Genomic DNA, 26,874 nt, shown 5'->3' with positions numbered 1-26,874 from the left:
AAAGGTGATTGGTTACTCGTGAGGACGAAACCCGTCAAGACATTTGAGAAGTTGGATGTGGCCCTAGCATCTCTTTGAAAGTTGTGCTTAGAATTAGGCAAGAGAAATCAGGCTTCAGTCGGCTCCATTTTTAAAGTAAGTCTGCTAACATTTTTACCATTTAGAAGTCTGCTAACAATACATTTAGACACCAAGATTAGTTGGCTTTCAGTCTTAATCCACTAAGACGTCAAGGGGGACCATAGTCACTGCTGTATCAGTACAGAATTGATAGCAGATATCTGAAGATTGGTGTTAGGATTGGAAAGGCAATAGTTCTGATAGTATTTTAACGAGTTGATCAACTTCTGGAAGTATATGCCTACATATTAGCTGTGATACATGATACTATGAATGTCATACGAGCTGGAGTTGTCACCTAGATTCTGTACAGGTTTCCGAAGTGTTACAACAGTACCATTCTAGCCATAAATCAGACATAAGGAAGTTGTTGTAGGGCAACCATCAACAACAGTGGCAATGTTGGACCTGCAGGCTGTTTGAGTCATTTACAGCCATCATTTGCTGCCATTACGCTGTACTAGAGTCATGATGTGTAGTGCAAGTTCCAATCAGTTCTTGGAGCAGCTAAATCAGGGTTCAGAGGCTCCACACATGTTAGAGAAATTCTGAAGGTGCTCTAGTGTTGCAATAGTTCATGGCTTCTCACTGTGGTCGGTTGACGTGAGCATCAAACCCTGTAGTCTTGGTTCACAAGTCACTTCATTACTGTGGTGGTTTGTAATAGCTGCAAGCGCATTGTGCAAGGTTCATGTCCAAGTATCTTGAACCTGCATTAATCTAACAAGGCCTGCAGTTACCAGCATTAAGAGCATTTCGATAACAAGCATTGGAAGGGTTAGCAAAAGGGTGGGCAGACAAGGAAATCTGCAAACAGATAGTAGATGCCGGATGGTGTAGAGAGAATGTATGACGGCAAGTGGGGATGTTAGAAGGCCAGACAACTCAACTAACAGAGGTGTTCTCAAGGCATTAACAAACAGATTTCTTGAAATACGTGAGGATAGCAGCTGCCATAAAGAAATTCATGGGACATGTAGTTCATCAGACCTAGTCATGCGAGCTGCTCATTCCACCCATCGCAAAAATTTCCAGGTTCTCCCATTTGTTGTATGTTGGTATCATGTGAACATATGCATGTTTCAGTCATGCATTTGCTTCTATTTTGGTATTGAAATGAAATGTATTGCACTTATTCTTAATTGATAACAATGGTATATGCACTCTGCCATAATGTGAGACTGAACTTATTATCATTTCTATTTACAAGTTAGTTCTGGATTATGTATTAGTTTTGCTAATATCCAATGAGACAATAGCACAGTAGCATCAATATTTTTATGAGGGTTACACACCAACTGTTTGTAGTAATTCCACTTGTCAGAATATAATTACTTTGCCAACCCAAGTGTGGATTCTTACACATCTAATGAAAAAATTGGACATTTTCTGTTTAGCTGTAGGCAACAAGATTTCTATTTCTAAGAGTATCCTATGAGGATGGAATGATCAGTCTCCAGTTTGGTGCAACAACTATAACATTGGCGGGATGGACCTAATCATAGTGTTAACTATTTAGGTATTCCCTTTGCAGTCAATCCTAATATCAACAATATGTGGCCATGGATTAAGGAGGTCACTACAAAACTTAACAAGTGGAACTCTTCTTACCTCTCTCTGGTTGGCAGAATACAAGTTTGTTAGAAAATATTATCTTACATAGTGTATTTTTCCTCAGCATGGTTATTCAATGTTGGTCAGTTTGGCTTCATTTAGAAAATCATTTGGGTCTTCCTCTGGTTTGATGGGAGTGGGGGCAAGGTTGGCCATGCTGTTAGGTGGGACTGGTGCACTAAAAGTAGTTGGCGGATTGGGGTCGAAGGATCTTAGCATGCAAGATATTGCTCTAGCAATAAAGTTGGATTGCTAAAGCTACTAAAGGGTTTGAGCCTTGGAAAGTTCTCATCAAGAGTAACATCTGCATGGATCATCCTTGTTAAGCTCAGTTCTTGAGTGGCTTGGATACATTTCACATTTCACATTATGTCTCTAAATGACAAAGTTTCTTTTGGGGGTTTCAGTCTATTCAATTTATTGTGGAAGAGTTGGACTAGTGTTAGACCTTTGCTTGAATCCATTCAGAGACCTGAGTCAGGAAACATTTGGTGTGCTCAAGGTTCCATATGGTGGAATCTTAAGAAGAATGATAAACCTCTTGCTCTTGTTGAGGGCCGCTTTGCTAAAAAATGGGCTTAAGCTGGAATCTGTGTTTTTAATTATATTCTTAGAGCGGGACATTAATAGTGTCGGAAGAATGAAAAGCATTGATCAAATTGCCGGACTCTCACTGGAGATCATATTGCCTAGTCAAAAATGCAATTCAAAATATTGGTGTGTCATGCAATTGCTGCTCTTCGCCACCCTGCTCCTTTCAGTTGCGCTGGATTGACTCCTCTCCCCTCCGTCTTGTTAAATCCAAATCAGTCTATTGTACCCTTACCTCTAGCCGTGTCATTCTTGAGCATCTTAACTCTTGTTGGAACATATCCATTGACCCTCCTACCTAGATGAAGCACCTCATTGATCTTTGGTCTAGGCTTGTGGAACCCAAAATTATATGCTTTTTGTGGAGGCTTTTATTACATAAATTGTCATTCAAAAAACAACGGGGAAGTTGCAATACTTGTTCTTTGTGTTAGCAAGATGAAATGTTGTTTTCCATTGCCCATTTGCCTGGGGCGTTTTGGGCTAGTTTGGTTTTGTCATAGATGGCAATATTTTTGTGTATAACATTATTTTGGGTAAAATTTTATGTAGGAGCAAGTGGTACAATGTTATTTCGTCTATTCTATCCACTATGATTATCTGGCTTATTTGGAAATTTAGAAATAATGATGTTTTTCAAGGTAGAGCTAGGATTCTTACCAAGTCTCTAAGGAGACTCATATTTCTTGTTGTTGTTATATGTGCCATTTTTTGGTATGTGTTTGAAGTCTTCCAATATGGTGTGTAGCTAATTGTTTGTGAGCTTGGATAGAACATTTATTCCCTTAGTGAGTGTTTCCTCATTCACTGCCTTTAACGCATGTATGGAATGATGACACTTGGTGAGCTGCTTGGAGTTCTTTTAAAGGCCTATAACATATTTGCTAAATGAAACTGCGTGGATGTTTTTAAAATGAGGATGCATGTACAGGCAACAAAAAATGATTGGCGGTTACTAGAGGAGGGTGTGGTGTGGAGCATTTTAAATATTACTAACAAAAGCATGACATATGTACCAAACATCATTTTCTAGTCATTGTGCAGGAGATGCCTTAATGATAATGAATGATGTGCATTTTTTAACAAAAATAGAGAAGTGTTCCTTGTGGTGATGTAAACAATTTGGAAGGATGGAAGTGAGCTTTGTGACATAAGAGATTTGAATGTTCACGCATAGATGTGACTAGATTTTTGGTGGTGATTCGAGAATTGTGTGTTGTAAATTTCGATAGCTATCAAGTGCTTGAATGCATGACGAGGGGAATTTATTGTGTGTGTGGGGGTATTCAAGTGTTATATTTTGTTGTGTTTTTAGAGCTTGGGAAGTTGTCATATCATGATCTTTTTCACAACGGTAAAGAGATTGGAAAGAACATGACTACAGTGTGGGGCAGATGTCTAGCTCTTGGTGTTTTTGAGATAAACGATGCACAACATAGTTCTCTGTTTTTTAACGAAAGATATTTGTAACATGAGCTGGAGTATGAAAGCGTTGTGAACTAAAACTAAAAGATTGTGTGTAAGGGAAGTAGTTGTTTTGAATATAAGATATTGTAATAGGAGTATATGACCTAAGGAAGAAGCAATTTTTTATTGGACTGTGCAGGTAGACTAAGAAGCAACACGGTTGTTTTAATTGTTTGGAGCGTTTCCGAGAGTGCAAAGTGATCATTCCAGAGACATGCAATTTATGAGTTCAAAAATTAAGTGTTATTTAACATCTAGAGGCATAAGCAAAGAAGGTATAATGTTCCCAACATGATCTTGGTCATAGGCGATCTTAGTCTGAAGGCAATGTACGTCCAAAGAGGATCTTGATTCGAAGGGAAACTCTATCCGAAGGAGAACTGTTCTTGAGGGAAAGTACCCAAGGGAAGTTATCCGAGGAAGAGCACTCAAGGGAAAGACTTGAGGGAAAGTGCCCAAGGGAAATACCTGAGGGAAAGTGCCCAAGGGAGACACTCGAGGGAAAGCTTCTAAGGGAAACTGCCTGAGGGAAAGTACCCGAGGTAATGTACTTGAAGGAAACACTCAAGGGAAAGCGCGTGAGGGAAAGTTTCTGAGGGAAACTTCTGATGGGAAAGTATCTGAGATTACATACCCAAAGGAATCTTCTACTGCCACGGTACTGTTTGAGGAATGTGCCGAAGGGAGTGAGCTAGAGATGTCGAGGGAAAGTGCCCGAGGGAAACACTAGAGGGAAATTGCTTGGGGGAAGGTTCCCAAGGGAATGTCCTGAGGGAAACTACTGGAGGGAAGGTTCTTGAGTGAAAGTTTTGATGCCATGGCATTGTTTGAGGATTGTGCCGAAGGGAGTGAGTTGGAGATGCCGAGGGGAAGATATAATTTAGTGAATGAACCAAATAATAGTTGGACACAAAAGTGTACGCCAAAATAGAGATGTAATAATTGATTGCCGAAGCCCAAAATATAATATTTGCAAAACAAAGATGGTGTTCCAGATGTGTCAGATTCAAAGCAAAGTAATACAAGACAGAATAGGGTGAGGGTTGAATCGCACCGAAACTGGAATAGCCAAGTAGGGAAGATCTTCCACTTCCGAAATGACAAACAATACTCAATTCTAACAGGAATTTGCTGTACAAAGATATAATCCAAATCACATATCAATCACTACCTACACGCCACACTTAAATACCCTTCAGAGGGACTCTCGAGGGTTTGCAAAGAGTGCCGACGACAACACCAATAGAAAAATAAAGATGTGCCCGATATATACAACAATCAATCGGAATCCCAAATAAACATATTAATTTATGAAATAATTAGAGGTCCAAATAATATTATTTAATGATTGGGGACATTACTTATTAAAAGCAGTTTATCAAAAATTGGGGACATTACAATTCCTCGCGCCTAAAGATTGCTTGTCCTCAAGCAATTCACTATCTCATCCACACCATTAGTTCTCGAATCCTAGATCAAATGCATAGATAGAGCATGTAAGTTGACATCAAATCCCTGTTGTAACACAGTCACCCAAGTTTCCGTGCTCCACTTTGATATAAACATTTTTGTACCCTTGACTGCTATGCCAATGATGCCAATCGATGAAATCCTTCACGTCATCATGTTCAAAAATCTCTTTGGGTATGGTAATAGGCACAGATGTTGATGCTGACACAAACTGAGTCACTAACACGACCAAAGTGACTCCTATTATATTCTTGATTAGCAAATGCTCTTTGGACAAACCTTGTAGAATATTCGTAACGGACAAAGCCTCTGTAAAGAGTACATCAGCGAAGGGAGCTTCGATTGTGAGTAGGACGTAAAAAGGAGTTGCGATCGTGAGTATCTCATTGAAGGGAGCCTCAATGGAGAGAGGCTTGGTAATGGTATGCAAACAATATAGCAGGTAGGTCATATGACCAATTAGCCAATGTGGCTTGACAAAGGGAGCCTCGGTAGAGAGTATGCTAGGGAAGGAGTCTTTGACCATAAGTACCTCGGCAATAGGAGCAGCAAAAGGTGCCTCGACGAAGCAAGCCTCAACGAAGAGCATCTCAGTGAAGGGAACCTCAATTAATAGTAAATTGATAAAGGGAATCCCGACCATGAGTACCTCAGTAGAGAGAGTCTCAACAGAGAGTACCTTTGTGGTAGACAAAACCTCGACGACAAACACAAAATCAACTTTCAATAGAGCCTCACGATACACAAAACTTCAACAATGAACAGAGCTTTGACAATGAACATCTCCTCAATGACGTACATGGCGATAGAAGTAGCCATTGCGATTGACGTAGCCACAATGACAGACACACAATGGTGACAGAGCCAACCATGATGACGACAAAGACAACTACGACTACAATGATGATGACAGACATCGACGTCAACGACAATGGATACAATGACGGTGACAGATTTAGACTTGACGGCGACAAACATAGACTTGACAATAATGATGGACACAACGACAGTGATGGATACACTCGGCACAGACACAATGATGACAATAGACGCAATGACAATGATACACACAGATTCGTTGACAGACATGTTGACAAATATAACTACAGTGATAGACAGAAACTCAATGACAGACACAGACTTGGCAATGGTCATAGACACAATGATGGCGACAAACATGGACTCAGTGATATACACAACAATAGACACAATGTGTGACAAACATGTACACAATGACGACAACAAACTTATTAATGATGACAAACTTACAACCTTGATGATGGACATGACCACGGCAATGGACATAGCTTCGATGACAAACACATAGCCTCAACAACAAACACAACCTAGATGTTTGACAAACCTCCGTGCTTGATAGTGCCTCGACAACAGGTACAACCTTAATGATGGGCACAACCTCGGTGACGAGGACAACCTCAGGCACAACTTCGGTGATGGCACTACTTGATTCGTCCATGTTCTCTTCACAAGATCCATGCAAGCAACCTCTTCATTTTTTCGGTGTGCTCCCCATGTAGTAGAAAGGCTGAGAAAATCCTCTTGGAGCAGCCTTGTAGTAATGCCTTCACTCTCCTTATGTAATGCATCACCCTTGCTGTTGCCATCCATTTTCTTCCACTTGTGCAAATGAGATATTAGTTTTCCTTCACAATGCTCAAAAACATTACTGACCAATCCACATGCTGCCATAGAATGGACACATTTTAGATTACGAACAACCCATAACATAGATATGATTGGTTGGATATTTTATCCATCTCTTCAGTGAACAAAATTATAAGTTTCTCCATAGCAACTGAAACCCTAGTATCATGATTCTCTTGATTGTTACTAAGAAGTGATGAAACGTATCATGGATCAAGTCTTGCAACTCTATATCTAAGAGGAGGTTACCTACTTGTACATTTGTGCAATTCTTTAATATTGTAAATCTCTTACCAAATGGATCACCATTGAAGTCATCAAGGCTTTGAAAGTTGTCAACATTCAAATGCAATATCTCTATCATGATTTTATCATCAAACGGTGCTCTAGGAGCTGAAATTCTGAGGACCTCATTGAGACATGTTGCAACTCCCAACCTTATTTCCTTGTCATGGTGTCTCAAAAGCTTGGGTTGACTTAAGGCATCTTGAATCAGAGAAAGTATCCTATGTATACATCTTGAAGGTAATTGGTCCACCTTACACAAAAATACTTCCAATATATCTAATGGAAGAACAACACCCTCACTAAGCTCTTTGCCAATCTTTTGTAGTGCCTCTAACCACCACTCTCCATTGCTGTTGGGTGTTATAATGTGATCCAAATTCTAAAACCTCTCAATCATTCCAGCAGATTGGCAAGATCACCACCTCTGATACCATTGTAATTTTCCCAAGATGATCTTGGTCATTAGCAATCTTCGTCTGAGGGCAATCCTAGTCTAAAGTGGATCTTGATCGGAAGGGAATTTCGACCCAGGGGAACTGTGCCCAAGGGAAAGTACCTGAGGGAGAACACTTGACAAAAAGTGCCATTAGAAAAGTTCTTGAGGGAAAGTCCTGAGGGAACATACTCGAGGGAAAGTCTTGAGGGAAAGTTTCTAAGGGAACGTACTCGAGGGAAACACCTGATGGAAACTCTTGAGGGAGAGTGCTTGAGGGAAAGTCCCGAGGGAAAGTACTAGAGGGTTTGTACCCAAGGGATAGTGCCTGAGGGAAACTTTTGATGCTATGGTACTGCTTAAGGAATGTGTAAAGGGAGTGAGCTGGAGAAGTTGAGGGAAAGTGCCTGAGGGAAATACCCAAGGTAAAGTGCTCGAGGGAAAGTTCCTGAGGAAACATAGTCGAGGGAAGGTGCTGGAGGGAAAGTTCTGATACCATGGTACTACTTGAGGAATGTGTCAAAGAGAGTGAGCTGGAGATGCCGAGGGGGAGATATAATTCATTGAATGCACCAAATAATAGTCAGATATAGAAGCGTACGCGAACACACAGATGTAACAATTTATTGCCAAAACCCAAAATATTATATTTGCAACAAAGATGGCACTCTAGATGGTGCCAGATTTGAAGCAAAGTAATACAAGACAGAAGAGGGTAAGGGTTGAATCTCCCTAAAGCTGGAATAGCCAAGTAGGGAAGATCTTCTACTTTCGAATGACGAACAATACAAAATTCCAATAGGAATTTGTAGTGTAAAGAAATAATCCAAATCAAATATCAATTACTACCTACACGTCGTAATTAAAAACCCTTAGGAGGGACTCCCAAGGGTTTACAAAGAGAGTCGACAACAAGACCTACGAAAAATTAAAGATGGGCCCGAGATATACAAAACTCAATTGGGACCCCAAATAAACTTATTAATTTATTAAATAATTAAAGGTCCAAATAATTTTGTTTAAAGTTTGAGACCATTAATTATTAAAAGTATTTTATTAAAAATTGGGGACATTACAAAAGGGTGAAGATTCATGGCATTGTAATAGAGTTGCTTGGTTTGTAAAAGGAGAAGTTTTGCTTGTATACTATGTGTTTTAACAAACTCTAAAATAAATCTTGTCTTGTTGTAAGTTTTGGCCCTTATTCTTTGATTATTTTTCGGTTGGAGCCTTCAGGAGGTTGCAACCTTTTTTTCTTAAGGTTGGAGCCTAAATTGCTTTTGGGTGAAAAAAAGAGTTGAGGCTCTTATTGTGTTGTGTAGCAGCCCATTTCTTGGATTGAGGTCTGAAGAAGTGTTTGGTGCAAAATAGGCACAGTAAGAGGACAGAGCATGTGTTGAGTTGTTGAGATAAGTTGCATTTCTATTAGTCCAAAATAAACAATACAAAGGCCTATTGGACAGTGAGATTGGTGGTCTTGCCCTTGAAGTTGTTTGGACAATGGGTCCTTTCTACAACTCCTAACAGGGTTGAAATCTCCTTATAAGGATTGAATGTATTTCAGTGGTTCCTAACAAAGTCCATCCTCTTACTAGGAACTTATTTATTAGTACATCATTTTGTGGGTACCATCCCCATTGGGGTTTTCCCTTTGATTAAGGGATTCCCTAGTTAACATATCTGGTGTTATTGTGTATTTTTATCTTCTTATGGTTGCTGTTTATATTGATCACATGTTTATAAGGTTGATAAAAGTAATATTGATCTGATAATTGATTCACCTTCCCCCCTTCTCAGTTATTTTGGTGGACTCTACTTTCTAACAGTCTATGTCGCGAATCTACATCACTTAAGAACCGGGTTTCTATTTAGCTCCTCTATCAAATTTTTGAAGGTAAAATGTCTTCTGTAATTTCTGTTAATGTCGAAGCATCAACAATTCTTAATTGTCAATTTGATACCCAGTTCCCAAGGTTGGTATCTCCTTGTAAATATTTTTCCACAAAAATTCTCAAATTTTCAAGTCCATACACAATTCCCAGGGTCAGTGTCACCATCTTTTTAGGATATGATGTTGTTCAATAATAGGATGATCTTCTCAAAACTTTCAAGAAATAGAATATTCTACTGCTTTAAGAACACTTTAGAGTAAGCTATTTTGTTATTCTTAAACTCTTTACAATATTCATCGTAAATTGTATGATGTTACATAATTTTGTTTTTAAATTATTTTGAGATTCCAAATTGTTGTCCTCCATTTTGTCATCATGAAATGGAGGTAACATTATGAAACTTTCTCAACTAAGTTTCCCATATCTTTGAGATATTTCACTACTTTTTTGGTGAAGATTGATCAACTAGTCATTCCCAATTCGCGTAGTGAATCCTTTGGCTGAAGGATTTTGTCAAGTTCTTTTAGTTTTTCATTTTATTAAGCCTATGCTTGATTTTTGAAGCCTTCAAAGTCCTTATTTGTGCTTTAAGTGTTTGTTTAGTTTGTTTTAATCGTTTTGTTTTGTTCAATCTCTTGCTTTCGGTTTTCCCTTCGATTTGATATATCTTAGGGCTTAATCGGACTTAGTAGTCAAAAGATATGACCATTTAAGTGCTCAAAAAGTAGACTCTCTAGGCACAATCGCATATTTAAAATATGGATGTCATAGTTTAATGTTGAGTTTCACATCTTAAACAATACATCTAAAAATGACTTTATCTTATGTTTTTAAGATACTTTATCCCTTTTTATCTATCAATTAAGTGATTTAAGTGCCTATGCTGCACTTTATTTTATATTTTCATCTTGAGTTGCTTTTCTATTCTTCACTTAAGTGACTATAGTGCACTATATAGTCTAATTTAATGTTCAAATTTACTTCAATGTTTTATTTAGAACATCCAAGTAAAATGTTGCTTTTAAATAAATATTTATGCATACTATGTAAACTATATAGTGTATATATTCTATTTGACCAATTTTAGGTGTGCAACTCAATAACATGGCTTTTTTTGAAATGTGTCACATGCAATTGCAACTAGAGAAAGAGATTTACCTCTTGCATGCAAATGCAAATGACTAAAACATGCAAATGCATCTAGAGAGTAAGATTTTTCCCTGCAAACTCAAATGCAAGTAAAGTCAAAGTTTATTTCCAGCACATGCAAATGCACTTGGAGAATGCGGTATGCACTTGAAGTCAAAAAAGAGTGCGATTTTGCACTTGAAGAGAAAGATTGACTAAGGAAAATGAAAAAGCAAGTCATTTTAAATATGTATACGGCTTCCAATAGTCTAATTTACATGAAATCTTCCTTTCACATGAAAAAACATTAGATATAATTGCACTTGTAGAGTGCGATTTGCACCAAAAGACTCCAAATATGTAATTGCTAAATTTTGAAAACATGCAATGACCTTTCTAGAGTCCGATTTGCATGTTAAGACACATTTCCAGCCTAGATGTTACATGTAAATGGCCTCGTAGAGTGTGATTTGCACTAAAACAAGTCATTTTAAATATTCGATTACTCTTCTAGAGTCTGATTTGCATGGAAAGTACTTTATACATTCTAGGCATTACACATCACTCCTCTAGAGGACGATTTGCACTTCCAACTCAAATACATGTTTATTTTTAATATGCGTTTGCATGTTGAGGGTTTGATTTTGTGCTCTAAGCATAAACATTGGTGTTTGAGGAAAAAATAACACATGCACTCTATTCCAACTTTAATTGATGCCCAAATTGTAATTGCCTCTTTTGAAATCTTAGTGAGTGTCCTTGTATATCTTCTAACCGAAATAGAGGTCTTGGTTAGCCTTATTCTTGACTAATGGAAGGACTTGATTCAACCATTTAAAACAAAACTTTGACATAATTCCTCGAGAATTCAAAAGGATGATCCCAGTTGTTGCTGATGGAAATATTGTCATTGATATCAAAGATATTTTCTTTTGTTAGTACTGTCAAATAAGCATAGACAAGATTGTTATAGTATCATGAATGGCAAAGGAAAAACGATGTATATCTTTTTAAGGCCAACGACGAATAAATTGTGGAACAAGTCACAGAGACAAGAAAGAAGAGAAGAGTTGGCATTTGAAATTAATGTAGACATATTGGATAGGTTGCTTTGAGGAATGGCAAAAGATCTGCCAAGGACATCAAAGTATCTTCTAAAAGGAATAAAGCTTACATTTCAGTTGTTCATCGAGTTTATGGGGCATTGATTAATTGAGAAATAAAAGCCCACAATTTAATAGAATCTCTTCTAGGCATGCAATTGAAACATATACTTTTATGGAATTGCTCCAGCTAATTGGTATAAGCAATGATGTTATTCAGAAAAAAATGATGTTAGCTATCCTTTGCTATCATTGCGACAATTAAGTTTGATATACTTGGTGAGATTAAAGACATTGATTCCGATTGAAATAACAATTAAAAACAGCAAAGGCAAAGAATTGAGAATGTTTTGTTTAAACGGAACACTAGAAGAACAATTACTATTTTAGAGAAAAAGTGACTTTATGCTAGAACATTAACTAAGGCTTAATGAGACATTTATTTACATACTGTGGTGGCCATGATTTTATCAGAATATAATAATTTGCAAGCACTCATGAACAAATTAACAATGAAAATATTCTAAAGAAAATCGAATTTGAAGTATATTAAAGACTTGAATGCTCAATCGACTTAGGCAAGTTAAATGGTATGCTATCTCATCAAGCGAATGTTAAATAAGACAAGGCAATGCAATGATTGGTTTGTTTATTCAAAAGACAATTCAGCAATTATATAGAAGATCAATTCATAAACACTGCAGAGCTTAGCAGCCTGATAAAGATTAACACAGAGAAGGTTCTAGTTAAAACATGATTTAAAAAGAATCTGTTTGGTTTGTGTTAATCGAAGGTCAAATCAGAAATGGAAGGTTGTGACTTGCTGAAAAAGGGCAATTGAGAATGATAACTACTAAGTCAAAAGATGTGATCTTTATGATGGCGGATTCTGCAAGTAATGATTTTGTAAAGTTTCTACAAATTCTGATAACCAATACTGAAATAATGATTTAGGTCTTGCTGAAAATCGATCTCCTGCAAGTCTTGTCTAAATGTTATTCTTCAGGAAATCTGAAATGAATTCTGGAAATTATATTTTTATCTCTGATATAAATCCTTTGGAGCAGATTGCTAGAAGAACATACTTTGGTAATAATTGTGTCTTCTATCCACAAACATTTTCCTATTTATATATAACCCAAGGGTCTTGTCTTTCCAAAAGACATATCCCTTGTAGGTCGGCCCTCCATGAATTAATCTCTTCGTCATAACAAATTGGCGGCTTTAAACAGTTAACTAATAGTTAACAAAAATCAACTACAATAGTTTGTTAAGAGGCAAACAAGTATACCTCATAAGTCGCTGATCATGATGCTTGGAGAAGTGTTAATCAAAAGGCAAACACAAAGAACCATTTATGCATATCGGATCAGACTGATCAAGAATATCAGAACATTGCTATTATCAAGTTATAAGGATTTAACACTCCCTCTTAACTTGATAATATAAATGAGAGAAACATATCTAGCAACATAGATTAAGCATAGAATTGTACTCTATATCTATCTGATTCTTCCATGCATGTAGTATCATGATACACATGATAATTATATTACCAAACTTGTAATATGGATTATCACTAACACTAATGATAACTGTATTGCAAAGCATACAATATACAAGATAAAATCCAAAGAATAGTTTAAATTCTTCGTTTATCCAAGTTGTGACTCATAGGAACTGGCTTTCCTATAGCACAACATGATCTTAAGTTAAGATCTACCAGAACAAAGGATAAACTCTGGAGAATAATTAAATTCTTCATTTATCCAAATTGTGACTCATAGACATAGAAATGTCTACATCACAATATGATCTTAAACTCATCTAGATCTAACAGTAGTTCTCTACTGTTCAACACATTATCTAAGAGATCCTCATCTCTCATAATGTCTTTTATACAAGTGTTCATTATCTTAGAGATCGTCACCTCCTAGATAATGAATACAAATGGTGAAGCCCATAACAATCAATAGCGTGACAAAAATTATTTTATTAATATATTAAAGAATAAAAATGTTTAATAATTCAGCCATACCAAGTCTTTTCCTAAAGTGATCTATCCCACAAGTAACTCATTTGTAGATTAGAAGCTAAACAAATGTGTAAGCTGATCGGAAACTAGGCAGCACTACTAACTCAAGAAATTGGTCCACTATCCCAATCATGTGACCAAAACTCATCACTAGAAATTGTACTGGGGTCCCAAATCCTCCAATCAATTCCATTCCCATCACAAGAGTTAGAAAAGACCTCCTTGTCCAATTCAAAGAGTGGACTATCAAATGTCCAATCAGCATTTACCTTGAACAAAGAATTGTCAACCAACTGAATATCATCCTTTATTCCGAACTCATAATCAGGCTTTGGCTGGTCAAAAAATTTATTGTTTGAATTTTTTGGATAATTACCGAATCATAAGTTTGTTATATGCTGTCAAGTTCCTTAGTCATTTCCTTAAGAAACTCTGTCCTTCCTAGTTTTCCTTCTCCCCATAAGATTAGCAACAACAATCTACTTTTTTCTCCTTGAAGAACCATTTGTGCGTTCTCTAGTATCTTGTATGTATCGTTAAGCTTCATGATGAGCTTATTGACCTAATCCTTCTTTAGCTTCAGTTTATCAGCACACGCTTCAATAATGTTTAAGTGATTATCCATGACTCAAAGTAAACACAAATAATCAGATTTTTATTTATTCCAAAGGCACTTTGATCAGCTGAAAGTCTGCAAAATAGAAATTACAATCCATGCCCTTTTGTCTCCTTTCAATTTGAGCTTTTCCAGTAGAGGTCTTCAATTATCTTCTGAGTGCCATCATAATGTACTATGGTTGCAACAATCATGTCACTTGGGACGTTTAGTTGATACTTCAAAGTATATTTCTCAGGACCATCATCTTTAATTGAATTTCTGATTGGTGCTTCAAATCAGCCCCTCGAGTGTCAAATCCTTGGTGTATGTTGGATTCACAAGTCGGGACAACCCCTTGGTCGATAGATAAATTACCTTGAGCTGCAACAATTTAGATTCACAAGGTAGACCTTTTAACAGTATGTTGATCTTATCCATTTCAAAATTTTCCAAATGGCCATCCTCAATGACATGAACCTTCTCACTAAATATGGGACTTTCAAAGTTATTTGTTTTGTTTTCCAAAACCCTCTCATGAAAAAGTGAACTATTGCTATAAAGCTTGCTATAAAGTACACATGATTCATCATGCCTTTCAAGGGTGTTGTCAATGCCATCATAGGCCTCAAAATCTGCGTGCAAAGCCAAGGTTGCTGCTTTGCCACCATTTTCAAGCAATTTCTCGCCATATGAAGATTTATTTACTTCATTGATATCCGACATGCTCTCTCCTTGAGTAAGACAATTCTAGTCAAAATGTTTGTCAATCACAGCATCCAGGTCACCACTATAGAGATTCATAGAATCCTTACCTACAAGAACAGCTGAATCCATCTTCTTGCAAACACACTTGTTACTATGTTGGAACACAACCGTGAAATTCCTATCTTCTTCACACTGGTCTATTAAACATTTTTTTGGCTAACTTATCTTCCATATTAACCCCACAATTGTGATCAGGTGACTGAGTCTCTTGACATGTGAAACAAATCAGGTCCCTTCTCATTTGGTTCTTACTTTTTTTGGGAGGCCCTGCAACCTGTAAGCCCATTGAAATAATTTTATTTTCAGTCATTTGTTTCTTGAACTTTTCAATCTTCTGCTCATTCACCCATTTTGAGAACTCACAAGCCATAGGTGAGATATTGTGCTCCTTTCTCCAAATGGCCAACAAGTCTGATTATCTCATCCTTATCTCAGAGTAAGGACTTAATGGTTTGCATACAAGCCCTCGGATTGTCTAGATGATGCTTCCTTATTATAGTTAAGAAGCATTGAAACATTTGATAAATCAATTTATCGCATCGAAAATCCAACATAATGATAAATGATTTGGTTCTTTTCATAACTTCTAAAATTTTAGTTAGCCCTATTACTTTAAGTAGGGGCTTTGACATCATATGACCCATGTAGGCTAGCTGCAACAATTTGTAGGACCTTCTGCATGTCATCATTAAATGATGCTACATGAAATGTTATTCGTATGATCTTGTTACAAGAATTAACTTCAGGTCTCACTCCTTCATACGGACATGCCATAAAATTTAGTTGGACCAAAGTGAGCATTGAGGGCTGTTTAGCTGAGTTCAGAAGCCTGCAATCTGCTTGCTCTACTTTGGACAAATATGAGTCTAATTCCTCCAACTTAGAGAGGCCAACATCAATAAAGTTTATGGACTCCAATTGTAATCCAGTTATATAGAGCCAATTCCCTACTTACTTTTTTTTTCTGCAAGTCCCTTAGCTTATCACGATTGAGTATATTGTTGAATTCTTTTGAGATAAAATCACTACTCTGAACATTAATAACTGTAATAAGCTTCCTTGCTCTAATATAATTTTTTTTTTTGCACTCTTTTTTGAGTTTTTAGACATTTTATAAAACAGTTGTTTTATACAAAATTCCAAGCAATATACTCTACAATTTCAGCAAAGAACCTTTTCACTTCCCTTTCAAATACAATGTCAAACATCTAAACAGTTTGCAGATGTGTTTGAATTCTTAGTTCAAAGTCACAAAAGTAACATATGCAGAAAGCTCAATATGCCAGATTGTCATCGACACATTTTTTACTTTGCATAACTACGCGTTAATTTAATTTGGCATGTAGGTATTCAAGAACTTGAATATAGCTAAATTTGTGTTACATTGACAACCGACCAGTAACATCTTGTATTTTTATTTGAAATAACAACTGCAGAACATATCAATAGAAAATTCGATTTTAAAATCTGAAGTTGTTCACAGATACCTTCTGAGGATGATATTTCCTTCAATCATTGGTGAACTATTGATTTCATCTTGGTGATCTTCGTGATGCCAATTTGAACCCATTTCTTGGAAGTTATTTGTCTTAGTGTGGTCAAAATCATTGTTAGCTGGGAAGGTCTGAGTTGTATTCTTTGAATGATCAACCAGTTATAGCATCTGTAGACTCTAATTTATAGTATAGGTACCATTTCTTGTAAACTCCTACTGGAATACACAACTCGGAACAATGTCTCTAAGGAAATTCTCATCAATGATTCCCAACAACCTGATTTTATAGAACCATACTAAATAACCTTTTGGCAACACAACATCTTTATGCATTCCCATTATTAGCATTCAAACAATGTATAAGGTAATAAATGACTTTCCACCAGCCACATACCCGTTCAACCTTTGTATATGATATTTCCATCTCTAAACCTGAATTCAAATCAGAGTGGCATTCATTGCCAATACTTCCGTCCAAGGCTGAACACAATGTGACACATACTGCTGCACTAGGAAAGTTCTCGATATAGATGCACGTTCAGCTCATTATTGCAATATACATGGAAAGATAGCCAATACCCATGCAACTCCTCTGGATGGCTCTGTGCCAAGTTGAGATTATTCATGACACAATGGAAGGTTCAACTTGGCTTCAGTACTGTTCCCTTAAAATGCACCCAATATGTTGATGACGCTGTTCTATTTCGGTCTTCTCTGCTGTAGTGCAGAAAATTTGCTTAATACTAATTGGGTCACCTTTGTTAACACAAGCTGGTTAGGTACGCCTAATGGCATTATGACTTCTTTCAAATACCAACATAGCCACTCAACTAATGTTAGGACAACTGGAATCAATATGACCTTACAACCCTGCTTACTTCCTTAGAAGAAAACATATTCATGTAGTAACCATGATGATCAATTCATGGCTCAACTCAAGTTTTTATATTCCAATGCTAATTATTCAATGAAACCTCCTGCAATATATTCACGGCTAGATTTTAACATAATTTAATTGCCCCAATAATAGATATATCATCTGCTTTTATTTTTAGTCTTCAATTATTATTATTATTTTTCAACAGAGCATTATTTTAGTCCAAAATTCAAAACATTTTAGAGGGCTTTACTTAAAATAAATATGGTTGCCCAAATGCTCTTTTGAATAATCTTGGGTATTCAATAATGATGCTCAAATGTTGATATAATCTGGCGGAGAATATTTTCACCAGGCATAAACATTAACATTTGCCACTTACATGCTATACGCCAAATAATATGACCCATCCAGTTACAAGTATTTCCTTTCTTTATACCTTACAGCCTTCGAACACCAAACATTAATTTTATTCATATGCACACAATAAATTTGCCCAAAACCTCATCAAACAATGAATAGTTATTTCAATGTTAGTCTTCATAAAATCTAATCTCTATATTTCTATGTAGTTGCCCCAAAACCCAGCCAGGCGACCAAGCTCCATTTCTCTGTTACTCATAAAATTTCACAGGCTGGCAGGATACATGGCTTTGATACCACTGAAATATCCCACTATGGATATTTGTTCCAGACTTTACCAAATGTTCCATGGGTATTTCAACAAACAATTTGCATGCAAACTAATTTCTATTTATCTAACAGGTTAGACTGAAAATCATATGATATCAAGACTAAAATAGATATAAAATTAAATATGAATGCTGGCATCAAAATTGATAAATCATTATATCCGTGTTTTCCAAATAGATATCAAATACCTCTATTATTCAAAGTTTGTCTTAGATGAAGGCTTCAAAAATTTGCCCAGCTGCGATCTCTGTTGTAAATCCACCAAAGAAATGGATTGGGTTTCCTTCCTTTAGAACCACCAAGAAGACCTAAAGATTTCTATCCTCAGGTCTCAAAAACTGAAAGCGAGAAGCTTCGTAAAATCTCCAAGAGAAAACAATAAACCAAGCATGATGAGAATGAACCTCTCAATGTTCTCTTATAGCACATCCCCATGACTCTTTGTTTTCCCTTTGCCTAACTCCTAGTATTCTTCTCTCTCTCTCTCTCTCTCTCTCTCTCTCACATCCTTCTCTTTATATTAAAACGACTTTAATAAATTTTACTAAGCTCCATTAAGGCCATTTTAATACTTTATTAAATAATTAAATTAAGTTGTCACTAAATTTGAGAACTTAATTATCTAATCGAGTTCTAATGCCCCTAGAAGGGGACATTACAGACTAATGATGACACTACTCAAAATTTTCTTGTCACTATGAACAAAACTCAGAGTTTTATTGTTGGAAAATGCATTGGGATTGCAAGCTTTGTTTTCAATTTCATTACATGGTTCTTGAGGAGATGTAGTATGTAGTTTGAGAGGAGGGTTATTATGTGTCCTAAGAGATTCCACCTCACACAAAGAGTTATTCATAAGTTGAATTGTACCATTAAACTTATCGATGTCCAAATCTCATTATCTTCTTTATCATATATGCCTTTCTATATTGTCTCCTTGTATGATAACTAAGAATATTGGGAAAATTACTTCAAATTTTCGAACATATATTATCTGATTTTGCAATTAAATTATGTGAAGTGTACATTCTTGTATGGCATGTATACTAGAAACATGGGAATTTCGTTAGTATAATACACATACTTTACTGAAGCCACATGGTTGGTTATCTAAATGTGTCCATGATATCCTAGAATTTTTACAATCTTTCCTCCCGATGTCAACAATAGAGAATTTGTTACATTACGCTGCAGATTAATGCCAAGCCTTCTGGATTGCTATGAAGCAGATAAATATCACCACTGCTGAATGATCTCTTCTTTGATTATGTAGGTGGTCTGCTGCATATGGAGGACCAAGTAAGGGAGCAGCAGAATTATATGATATGCTAGCTCAATATATATACTCACAGTCTCCAGAGCTGGTAAGCCTAAATATAACCTACTTTGTATGATTATGGATAGTACAATTAGACTAATAATCTCTTAAAGTGAACTTAGGCATCAATAGTATACTGCTTTAAAAGAGGTCAAAGAAGCTTTAACCTTGTGCGCTTTAACATCCTAATGGGATGGCATTTATGTGACATCATCATGCTAGCATTTAGTAACATTTTTGCCACAAAGTGCAAGAAACCTCATTTTTGACGCTGTTATGTATCAGACTTGACTGGGAGAAAATTGCATGTCATTTGTTGTAATCACATACCATGACAAATAAACTGAGCACTAAATGATATAGCTGAGGAATGGTGTTATTGCATAGTTTCGGTTCGGTAAATTACTTTTATTTGGTATGGAGAATGCAAAAATTCATTAAAGGATTCATAGGAGCCAAGGATCCTACAAAGCGAAAAAACCTTCTACAAGGAGATGAATAATAAAAAATATAGCTTGCCATTATAGTGATTCAATAACTCTCTGTAATAACCCTCCTCAAATCTGCCCTCAAAAAAAATGCTGATGAAAGCTCAAGGAATTTCATCAAACAATTCACATGCAAGGGACGTATGACTGATATAGTATTTCAGCTAGCTTCAAATGACATTTTCTTCAATTTGCATTAATGAGAATCTTGTGCTAGAAGACTACAATGGACTACACAATGAGCTAACATGAGTGTGCTACTAATTTTGACAATATTCAGTGCATATATATGATCTAAGCACGAGAAATGAACACCTACAGCCAACTGACATTTTTACAAACAGTTGGTATGCAAACTAACTAGCTAATAAATAATGATATTAAATTGCTTAAATGACACCAACAACTATTATCTTCTTAATTGCAATGAAAAATACAATTCTCATGAAATATGGCCAAGACTTTTGGCATTTACATGGATTACAAAATGATAATGCTGGTATAATGCACACTTACAGCTGAAACTTATAACACCCTAAAAAAACAATACTAATAAAGGAACCTGGTTGTAGATGGCTGTAATAATTTTCTTCAATGCTGCCCCTTTTGCTTTGCTTTTCCGATTTGCTTTTTCGACTGCTTTTTCGGATCTGCTTTTTGGACTGCTTTTACGGATTGCTTTTTCGGCCTGCATTTTCGGTTCTGCTTTTTTAGGCTGCATTTTCGTATCTGCTTTTTCGGACTGCTACAAGTTGAATCTCAAGACCATATCTTTCAATGGGGTCAAGATTTCTAGCTTGAAGGGATTTCGTCCTTCAAACTATTGAGACATAATCTCCAGAAAATTTCCCATTTTTTTTTGATATTTCCACCCATGCATAAATGAGGGCTATCCTCTTTCTTTTAATCCCTTTCTCACTTGCTCCACGCTTCCGTCTTGCCAATGTGGGATAATACATGAGTTTTAATATTACTTCTTTTTTTCCTTTTACAAAGTCCATGTATGTACTCAAAAGGGGAACTATTGATTTTTTTTTTTATAAAGTGACTTTATGAAACATTATAATATTTAATTTTAAATAGTCACTTTACCGTTGTAACTTCAAATATTAAAATAATATACCAAAGAAACTCGGAATCTCACATATAATAGCTCATCAAAAAGAGCCCAACAAAATGCATCTCATCCTGTCACTGAAAATTGAAGGCACTGCATCCCCCTATTGGCTTACTAAAAATAGTAAGTCTTTTCGAAAACCCAAGAAACGGACTCCGTTTGGCCTGTAATTAAATTTGACTAGGCCAGATAACCTCAGGATCCCCTTTGAAGTCTTGGTTAGCCCACGGGACCGTGGGGTAATAGGCTAACAACAACATCATGCTATAAATGCTAAAAAGGGGACATTACAGTCCGCCCTTACCAAAATTGCTTTTCCCTAAGCAATGGTCGAACAAAAACCCAATCAATCTACCTGAATCCCAAATCTAGTCATGAACTATACTGCTGTCAGTCAACATAGGCTCCTGCAACAACCTTTGAAAATTAACCAAGAGGAATCCATAATCAAATTGACAATTACAGCTCAACCAAACTCCAAAATCACAACTGCCACAGTCAGAAACCCACGAGACACAAACTCTTAGAACATCAGAACCCAAGTAAAGTGGGCAAATCAAGCTGCCAACACAGTAAATACCATCAACGCATCCCACTGGCCTATATGGAATGTATAATCCAACTCTGCAACAATGGTGAACGCTCTCGAATGAAACTGCACCAAGTATGGAGAATCCACACACTAGACAACTCCTGCAGTCAACACAACTTTGCAGATCACCGTCCGCTATCTCATAACCATAATCCCATGCACTGCTGATGGTGAAAAGACATCAGAAGATAAACAGCAAGAAATGGAACCCAAACCAAATTTGCTTGCCATCAACTCCTCAACACAAGGATCAAATGCTAACTGATGTACATACCCTGCTGTATAATGCTGATAAAAAGAACCAACCTCAATCAACAGCTCACCATGAACAAGTGATACAACCCACTGTGACTGATCACCAGTTAAGTCAGGAGATGTCATAGCCAAAGGAGTAGAATCAATAACAACAACCGCTGAAGCATCACTCCCAAACTCCTGCTCTAAGTCATGTATTATCAAGCTGTCAACCGTAGAACCTATCGCCATGTCATGCCCATCACAACTCTCATCCTCTGGCATCAAACCATCCCATAACTGATGATAAGCACTAGGAATCAAAGTATATCTCTGTATCATCATCTCATCAACATGGTCATCGAAGGTAAATTGATGAGCATACCTCACAGTGTAATGCCGATAGAATGCGCCAATCTTAGTTAGTGGCTCAGACTGCAACCCAGATGAAACTAATTACAATCGATCACTAACCAAGTTGGAACTGACTACTACCTCCGAAGACATCACGAAGGGAGTAGTATCACTAGCAGGAACCATGCCAACTGCCGGCTCACCAACATCACACATGATCTTTGATACAACATCTCTAGTCTTCGTGCCATCAGTACTAGAGGCCACCACCATGTCAGGCATACCACAACAATCTGTTGCAACACCCAAGTGAACTGAACCTGACTCTAGTGAGAACGAACCGGATATGCCAATGTTAGTATCAAGGATGGATGCATCCCCATCTCCACTGTCTCTGACAATCTCGACCATGGACATCCTCGGATCACCAGACACCACAACTTGTGACTGTATAGAAATTGGTAAAGACTGCAGTCGCTCTAACTCCATGGTCACCTTAGCCAAATGAAATTGTGACTCCTCGAAAGCCAATTGTGTACTCTCAAGAAACTCAGAAGTCATCTTGAGCTTCTGAGTAAGCTCACTCACCTCATCTTCCTTGACCAATAATGCATCATATGCCGTAGTGCCCCACTCCATAAGATAATCTCTGTCGGCTACCAACTGCATATAATTCTGTCTCAAAATCCGGATAGCCTCCCATAAAGGGTGGGTCTCTGTCAAAGAAAGATAACTGCCTCCCTGCTCATCACTAGTAGGAGAACCCCATCCATAAACTGCTAACAACTAACGAGCAGCATCAAAATGCTCACAAGTGATAGAAATGTCTCGCTTGCCAACTCTCAGCTGACTAGAGACATGATTGTGCCGACTGGTCGAACTCCTATACTCTATCCCTGGTACACTGTCCAAAGGAGTAACCTCGGAATAACTATCATCTGTAATACTCAGATCCTGGGACTCTTCTGTAAACTCTGTCATATTTGAGAGATCATCAACCCATTCCAACAAGAATGGTCGACTGGATATATGAACAATGCCCAACACAGGTGTGTAAAAACTAATTCCAGCATCAAACAAGTTGCTGGCATGGATGAGAACTACACTTGGCAAACTACTAATCAAGTCCATGATGGTGCAACAGATACTACTACCAAGGAATGATAGATATCTCTGGTCCAAACGATCCCAAGTACTAAGATAAGGATCTCAACATCTAATCCATGAACGGAAACCAGTTGGCAATTCAAGTAAACTTCTCACCTGAGTAATGTGAACAATACCAACTGACTTCACGCACCTATCTACAATCTCTGAATTCGGAGTGTGAATGCTAAACATACTCATATCATCATCATGTGACTCGACTGTAAAAGAAAACTGAGTCCCTGCTATACACGCTAACTCCCGAACTGAACTCACCTCAAGACAAAGCTCGTCCACGTGTCTCTCAGAATCCTAGAGAGCCAATCGAGTATACACTAAGGAATTTCGAGTATCCTCCAGCTCATGAAAAAGTCGGTCAACCTCCTTCTCCTCCTTCACTGCATCTTCCTTGAGCTGTTGTAAGTTGTCACAAGAAGAAACTGTTGTGACTCCTTTCTGTCTCTCCTGCAGTTGAATCATCCAAATGTGATTCTCAATCAATCCATGTATCCTGTCATGATGAGATAAAGTCGTGACAATATTCTTGTCCCTTGTCTTTAGCTGGCTTGCCAAACCAAGTAAAGAGCTACTAGCCTCTATCTCATGTGAAGAAGCATCCAACTGTGCCTGATACTCATTTTCTGCAAAGTCCTGAATGCTCACTTTCTGATCAACTGTACTATCCTCAAACATGACGATATCCTCAACTGCTGTAACTTCATCCAGCCCAACTGTACTGGAATCACTATCTGTATCAATCACACAATTCGGTGTACTTGTGATATCACCTTTTGATATTACTGGCTCAACCTGCACAACATCTGTAACCCCTTCTACCTGTGAAGATGATGCAGATAAACCATTACCTGAAGATGTGCTAATGTCTCCCTGTATCGAATCAGTATGTTTGTTAAATTCCTCATACAAGTTTTTGCCTGTCATAGGGAAGGTACGATCCTTAGGCCTATTAAAACGTTCAATCAGTCTCTCCTTAAACTCCACATATGAGGTAATGTGTGGATGACCCATAGTAACCATACCATGATGCCACCACTTGTGTGCTAACCCATCCAGGTGAATTGCTGCATACTTAATAGCTTCTTCCTCAGGCATAGGGTTCATTTGAAAGTACGTGTCAAGCTTTTGAACCCAAGCTCTTGTTGTAGACTTCTCCGAGCCATCATAATATGGTAACTAAAGTTTCCTTACTTTCTTTTGTAGCTCATAGCTCTGGTTCCTATCATGTCCACGTGGCATATGCTTCATCCACACATCTATATACTCCCCAAAGGTGATTGCAGCAGTAAAATCTGGACCTTCGGCTTCCCAATCTCTCTTCAGCTGGTCCTGTATATTAGTGATCTGGGTCTTTGGTACGGGCTGCTCTGGAGCTCTAGGAGGAAATGTGGAAATCATGGGCCTCGAACTCACTGTCCTAGTTTGCTGGGGTGCATGACCGAAATTGTTCCCAACTTGTTCACCTCCATTATGTGCCCCATCCTGATTATTACCATTCTGATTATTTCCTCTATCCACATTAGCATTCAACCCCATTTGACAAGCCATCATCTACATCATAAGCTCAAATCTCTGACTCTGTTCCTGTGCTCTTTGCTCTGCTGATCGCTGTCCCTGTGCTAAGGTGTCTAATAATTGTAAGAATCTTTCCTTTCCCTGATCTAGACCGGCATTCATTTTGTCAAACATTTTTCTCTCTATTTGGTTATTCCAAATTCCCTATAAGACCTCCACAGGATGGCAGGACTTATAGCTTTGATACCACTGTTAATAACCCTCCTCAAATCTGCCCTCAAAAAAAATGCTGATGAAAGCTCAAGGAATTTCATCAAACAATTCACATGCAAGGGACGTATGACTGATATAGTATTTCAGCTAGCTTCAAATGACTTTTGTTTCAATTTGCATCAATGAGAATTTTGTGCTAGAAGACTACAATGGACTACACAATGACCTAACATGATTGTGCTACTAATTTTGACAATATTCAGTGCATATATATGATCTAAGCACGAGAAATGAACACCTACAGCCAACTGACATTTTTACAAACAGTTGGTATGCAAACTAACTAGCTGATAAATAATGATATTAAATTGCTTAAATGACACTAGCAACTATTATCTTTTTAATTGCAATGAAAAATACAATGCTCATGAAATATGGCCAAGACTTTTGGCATTTACATGGATTACAAAATGATAATGCTGGTATAATGCACACTTACAGCTGAAACTTATAACACCCTAAAAAACAATACTAATAAAAGAACCTAGTTGTAGATGGCTGTAATAATTTTCTTCAATGCTGCCCCTTCTGCTTTGTTTTTCCGATTTGCTTTTTCGACTGCTTTTTCGGATCCGCTTTTTGGACTGCTTTTATGGATCGCTTTTTCGGCCTACTTTTTCGGTTCTGCTTTTTCGGGCTGTTTTTTCGTATCTGCTTTTTCGGACTGCTACAACGTTGAATCTCAAGACCATATCTTTCAATGGCGTCAAGATTTCTAGCTTGAAGGGATTTCGTCCTTCAAACTATTGAGACATAATCTGCAGAAAATTTTTCAATTTTTTTTTGATATTTCCAACCATGCATAAATGAGGGCTATCCTCTTTCTTTTAATCCCTTCCTCACTTGCTCCACGCTTCCGTCTTGCCAATGTGGGATAATACATGAGTTTTAATATTACTTCTTTTTTTCCTTTTACAAAGTCCATGTATGTACTCAAAAGGGGAACTCTTGATTTTTTTTTTATAAAGTGACTTTATGAAACATTATAATATTTAATTTTAAATAGTCACTTTACCTTTGTAATTTCAAACATTAAAATAATATACCAAAGAAACTCGGAATCTCACATATAATAGCTCATCAGAAAGAGCCCAACAAAACGCATCTCATCCTGTCACTGAAAATTGAAGGCACTGCATCCCCCTATTGGCTTACTAAAAAAAATAAATCTTTCCAAAAACCCAACAAATGAACTCCGTTTGGCCTGTAATTAAATTTGACTAGGCCAAATAACCTCAGGATCCCCTTTGAAGTCCTGGTTAGCCCACGGAACCGTGGGGTAATAGGCTAACAACAACATCATGCTATAAATGCTAAAAATGGGACATTACACTCTCATCAATAGTGTTATCTCAAACACTAGCTCTATGCTCTTATGTGGGAAAAGAAGAGGCTAGTCACATGATTTCAAAACTAGTTATCCAGAAGAATTAAATTAATTTCTTAAGAGTAGTTCATTAAATTCATCCTTTTAAGAGTAGTTAAGTTATAAAGAACATCTACTTAAGATAAAATTGTACTATCTAAATATGACTAGCGTGCTTGAAACATAGGACATCATAAGATTAGGGCATCAGAAAACAAT

The 26,874-nt window shown here is 37.1% G+C and overlaps 1 protein-coding gene across 4 annotated transcripts in view; it reads left to right on the top strand.

The window, feature by feature from the left end:
• Positions 1–26,874, top strand: part of LOC149542919 (golgi-to-ER traffic-like protein) — a 295,369-nt gene that overhangs the window by 155,768 nt on the left and 112,727 nt on the right. For all 4 annotated transcript variants that reach the window (XR_016355557.1, XM_089797832.1, XM_089797831.1 and 1 more), the window contains one exon: positions 19,508–19,598. Coding sequence is in view for 3 of the 4 variants with exons in the window: in XM_089797832.1 (XP_089653958.1) it covers positions 19,508–19,598 (91 nt within the window). In the remaining variant the exon portion in view is untranslated. The remainder of the gene's footprint in view (positions 1–19,507; positions 19,599–26,874) is intronic.

This window comes from Cupressus sempervirens, chromosome 8 (genome assembly GCF_028749045.1).
Source record: "Cupressus sempervirens isolate cs-2001-9-10 chromosome 8, ASM2874904v1, whole genome shotgun sequence".
In the NCBI taxonomy this organism is placed as follows: Eukaryota; Viridiplantae; Streptophyta; class Pinopsida; order Cupressales; family Cupressaceae; genus Cupressus; species Cupressus sempervirens.
Note: the sequence above shows the minus strand (reverse complement) of the source record. Positions and strands in the feature narration are given on the sequence as shown.